General features: G+C 32.8%; 1 protein-coding gene across 1 annotated transcript; it reads right to left on the reverse strand.

Annotated features, from left to right (window-relative positions):
* Window positions 1-1,033: 1,033 nt before the first annotated feature.
* On the reverse strand, window positions 1,034-4,444 carry LOC148620087 (uncharacterized). Its single transcript, XM_088580669.1, has 3 exons — window positions 4,216-4,444; window positions 2,721-2,807; window positions 1,034-2,300 (listed from the first exon to the last, which is right to left on the reverse strand). Exons 1-3 carry the CDS (start codon window positions 4,402-4,404, stop codon window positions 1,797-1,799), a joined length of 780 nt encoding a protein of 259 aa, XP_088436795.1. The 5' UTR covers window positions 4,405-4,444; the 3' UTR covers window positions 1,034-1,796.
* Between the last annotated feature and the right edge of the window lie 1,025 nt (window positions 4,445-5,469).

The raw sequence follows: 5,469 nt of genomic DNA on the forward strand, positions 1-5,469 counted from the left end.
TTATAACAGAAAATTTTTGATGCAATGGGTGAAGTACAGGAATATGAAATAGTATGGATTTGTCTTTGAAATATGGGGGAATTTTGTTGATAACGTTTTTTTATGGAGGATGCTAGTCAAATTAATTGCATCTATACCTTTGTTGAAAAAATGTAGTGGAAATGATCGTTTGTCTTCATCTTGACTTTTCACACAAACTGGTTTAAATAGTCTTTGGAACCCAATATAAAAAATGATGGCAACAAGTCTGTATAATGATGAGGTGGGGTCAGAAAGAGGAGTGTCAAGTCTTATTTTGTAAAGGGAGTGTAGTAGTGTGAGAGGTATAGAATAAAGTTTAGTTTTAATGTGATGAAGTCCAAGAGGGTTTTTTTATCAAAGGAAGGAGACCATCTATGGAGACATCATGTAACTTAGGTGACGTGTAGTGACTCCTTTCCCGTCTTGGATTTTTGTCAAACAAATTCACCATATTGTTATTATTGTTATTTTGGCTTGAAAGGTTTCCTTTTCTTTTGATGTTGTCATTCCATCCGTAAGGTATTGCAGTACCTTGTCTGCGTATCCAGTACTCCTCCCTTTTCCTACGATTGTTTTTACGTAGAACGGGACTGTTCGTAGGATGGTAATTTTTTTCTAAAATACGAATTGTCATAGAGAGGATTGAATGATCTTTTTGATTAAAATGTAGATAAACTGTCGGGAATTTGGCGGTGTTATTAGCCGAACGATGACCGCACATTATTTCGTTTAATCTTTCTTTCATTTCGCCGATATACACTAAACCATATAAGTTGCATTCTAATCCAATTAAATTTCGCATTACATTAAAAGCAAAATGACTGAAATGTACTTGCATCTAACAAAATTTTAATTCACAGCAATGAAGAAGTCCATATCTTAAATTCGAAATTCATTTATATAACAAGTGTTATTCAGTACTTTTTATTTGCCTTTATAATGTTTAAATGCTTTGTTGCTTTTGCAAATATTTTACACAGAAAAAAAAAAAATAAAAAAACATTCACAAATATTCACAATACATAGTTTATTTTTTCTTATTCTGATTACATAATAAAATAGAAGAAGTGTTTTTTTACAAGAAAACCTTAAAAAAGTAAATGAAGCTGAAGACATAATGGGCGACAATTAACATTTATAAATTTCCTCCCCGTTAAAATACCAGCGATACATATTTCTTGATAACAGAACGAAAGGTACGTATGAAATTATAACTCGATTTTCAGTGGCATGAATAAAAGGCCCAGATTGTAAAGGCATTACATTCGTTTTGATTATAATTCTATTAAAATAGAAATGAGTTTAACGTTACTTTGATCATTATTTATACGGTAATTATAGTCATTCCACAAAACAAAACAGATGACCCATATCGGTACATCCATTTGTTCGTCAATTTAGTGGGAATCTCTAGTAGGACGACTTAAAATACAAACGCTGGAATGTTTTTACTAATACTGCATGCTTACAAGGCAATATTTTATAGTTAATTTAAGCTTAGTATTGCGTTCATAGTTTACCTTTACACCTTTGAACAATTATTGTACATGTTTGAACTTTTATGCCAAGAAAATATGAATTTGTGAGAACTTAACAAATACATATGCAAAGTTGTATGCACGTTTTACGATAACGAAATGAGAAACAATGTAGTTCTACTTCAAGCAGTCTTATTTTAAAATGCACTTTCCTTCGTATTCAAAATTCAATCGTAAATAGGAAAAGTACTTGGGAAGTAAATTTAAAACTAAACATGTTAAAAATAAGTGCAAATATCAAAACCAATGGTCATCATCGTAAGACACACGGTCAAAATCAAAGGAAGCATCCGAATGCGAATCAGATATTGGATCAGTACCAGTGAATTGCAGTAGTGTTAGACATAAAAATGGTACATTTCCAGTCAATAAAACCTCAGAGTGACTTTGTGCATATTTATGAAAGTTTGTATTTATTTTCTCGTCTTTGACTTCAAATTGTTCTCTTAAGGTGGCTTCGGTTAGGTCAATGATTTTAACATCATCAGGCAAACTTCCAACGTCGATTTCCGCTATGTCTTTATTGCCATATTTATATGAACTTTTCATCTTAAGATGCCGAAAAGTTTCAGCTGAACTACGAGAACTACAAGTTGAAATGAATTGCGATTTCCAGCATCTTGAACTCCCCAACGCAACGTGATATGCAACCTCTTTTCTGGCAGTTGGGTTTTTTGCAGACAAGCCGCGTTCTATTCGTTCGCCATCTCCCAAAAGCCTATATAGCTTTGGAAACTTTTTCTAAAATAATGTCGAAAACAACCTTTTATTTTTTCTCGAATATATTAAATTTGATCTTTAATTTGAATCTACAATTTATTTTACTTTTGATGATGGTAGTCCATTTTGAATTGAACTATTTATTTACGAAACCACCAACTAGAAATTAGTAGTAGGCTATCAAAATACACAGTGTTATTTTTTAAGGACAATATTAAATGACAGATTGAGATAACCAAATGTGGTGTATGATGAAATAGAAGAAATAGAAGAAATTATTTTATCAAATAAGGCCCCGTATAACGATTTGTGGATGCAAAGCTGTGCCAGGGGTCAAATTAATTAATATTTCCATTGCATCAAATTGTTTACCGAACAGTTTCCAGTTATAGCTTTGGCATATTTGTGGGGATAACGTTTTAAATTGATAAGTTTGCATACTGCCTCGATTCTTTTCGGTTTTTCTTCAGTTTGTTTTTGTGTTGATAATTCTTCATTATCACAGTCATCACAGTCTTGATCATCATTCTATATTCAAAGATAAAAAAGGTGATTGTTGGTTAAATAATCCAACGTCCGTCACGTCTTCTGTATGTACATCGAGTCTCGTGTCTACTGTTACCGTCAGATCACAATACATCAATAAACATTGTACCATTGCACATTTCACAGGTTGAATGAGAAAAAACAAAAATAAAATGAAATTCTTAGCCACTTTCGAAATTGCTGTAAGACGAAGTACCTTACGTCGCTGCGAGAGTATCATACCGCACATGGGAACAACATTCAGGACATAAACAGCACTTCAAAGCTTGGAATCATCGATACATGTATATATACCAAATTAAGTTAACCAATCGTCCGATATCAAAGTTATATCCGATCGTAGTCAGCGAGAGCACGGATTTATCATCAGTTGATCGTTTATTCAGTGTGCTTTTTCATAATATGGACATTCAGTGGAATTTTACATCAGAGATTTCTAGTGTAAAATTTAGTCAGTTTTTGACCTTCAAAATACTAATTTTTTATAACTTTGTATTCAGTTTATTCAATAGAAATTTAACCGAACGGTCTCCTTTTTTACACCTGCGACGTAATAACCAAACCAGCTCTTTATTTCCTTTAAAACGATATATATTGCATTTCATACTTGAAATTGAATAACATCTTAAAGTATATCTTTTTATGACTTCACAATGGCTTTTTTTTTTTACATTTACCACATTTGTTTTTAAATTGACGTCAAGGTCTCAAAAGTTAGATGCTGAATACGGTTTATTGTTAAGGTAAAGTGTTGTTCCTTTCTTTAAAAGACCTGTGACATACATGGTAAGCACAATCATTTACACAATAGTACCTAAACAACTCTTCATCATATCAAATCTATACATGCATACTTGCATACTTTTTGTATCTAAAATAAGGCTTTCAAAGACCGGTCAGATTCATTATAGGTCAAATTTAGAATTGATACATATCGCACCATATAGTGGGAGCATGACCAGGTGCACCAGTAGGGTAAGCGTCCTCTGCTTTCTAAAAACACCCGCCGAGTTGCTCATAAAAAGTCAAGTCCGGGATAGACACACGAGAAAAGGAAATCTATGGCCCTTTGAATAAATCAGTTTTCATGGAGCAGATAACAACCCACGAGTTCATGATGGCGACCATAAAACGTCTGTAGTGATGACTTCAATCTTGTAGCAATTAATGGGAATGCACAGTTTGTTCCCACTGGAATGCCGATCGTTCTTTTGGAAAAAAACACGTCCACCACATTTGACAAATATGTTGTCGATTAAAAATTCCAGAATTTATGTATATACTGGTAAATAAGTAATTGTGTTGTTATACAATCGGTACCTTTATCATATTGTGTGGTGGTTCTGAATGTTAATGATTAAGTTGTAGTCACAATTAAATAACCACTTACCACAGTACATACATCTGTTGCTGTTAAATTTCCATAAAAGTTACTGTTCTTTGTGTTAATGAAATCGTTAAAATTCGCATTCTCCTTAATTAGTGAGGAATTGTGTTGTCCAGTTAACCTTGAAACAGATCCACATGGTTGGGTCGATGATAAATCCTCCGATGTTTTCCAACGTCTCATTAGTTGCATGACGTATTTTGAGTTATCCACTAATTGAAACAAGTAAGTTGTAAGTCTACTGGTAAGATATCAGTTTGAGTCTGACTGCCATATAAATTTATTATTCTACTATTTATAGATTTAAAGTCCGTTTGTAAAGATGTTTGGTGTGTTGCTAAATATTTTGACAGAAAGAAAAAAAACAAATTAAAAATCCTAAAACCTACATATATCACCTGATATGATTGATTATTTATATTGAAAGCGTAGATTCATTTATTGTATTTCTGCATCAATGGACGATTGTGTTTGTGATTAAATTTCATGGTAAGTCAATAAGGGAAGTTATATAAAGAAGAAACTAATCGATCAATGACACACATTTTATTTCATTTTTTATTGCGATCAAATGGTCCGTATGTACAGTTTGTGTACATGTATGTGGTCCTATCCAATGAAAGAATTTTCGTTTTGTAACAATAACAACCATGTAAACTAGGTTGTTTTGGATATATTCAAACAATAATATATAGCAACCATCCGTCCCCTCGTCAAAATCATAGTCGACAAATGAAGATGTATTGCTACAAGAGTCCCGATCGAGGAAAATCAGACTCGTATATCTAAACAGTATAAAATAATCCTAAAAGAGTTAGACATGAAGACAGCACCATGCCGGTTGTTGATACATCAGAATGACGCAATTTTATTAAACCTTGAACTTATATTCACTGCTTAAAATCATCGTATACATTTCCAAAGTATTTTTTTGCTACAAAGAGCCGACTGACAAAAGCAGGTTATGTTGTCTGTCACTTTTTTGAATTATAACTTAAGTTAAACCTTGTATCCTTGGATTCAAAGAATGACCATTAGCACTGACCAGTTTTCAAATAAATTGTTGTATTGTAACTCTTATGCATAGGTCGCTTCAGTGGCTGTATCAAAATTACCCACATATAGACCAGAACTTGACCTTTGGCCAAAGGTAAAATATTGAAAAAGTAGGGTATATCTTGAAACAAGGGTGTTTTATCTATTAGGATGATTTACATTCTGTAAAGACGAAAAATGCCGAGAAACCAATCGTCACTT

Source organism: Perna viridis, chromosome 4 (assembly GCF_037379345.1).
Source record: "Perna viridis isolate PV_CMFRI_1.1 ecotype Kerala chromosome 4, ASM3737934v1, whole genome shotgun sequence".
NCBI lineage: Eukaryota > Metazoa > Mollusca > Bivalvia > Mytilida > Mytilidae > Perna > Perna viridis.

Coding starts and splice junctions, on each gene's coding strand:
- LOC148620087 (XM_088580669.1), bottom strand. CDS start 4,404: ATGCAACTAATGAGACGTTGGAAAACATCGGAGGATTTATCATCGACC. Junction 2,808..4,215: donor CAACAGATGTATGTACTGTG/GTAAGTGGTTAT, acceptor CTTTGAATATAG/AATGATGATCAAGACTGTGA. Junction 2,301..2,720: donor AACCGAAAAGAATCGAGGCA/GTATGCAAACTT, acceptor ACATTATTTTAG/AAAAAGTTTCCAAAGCTATA.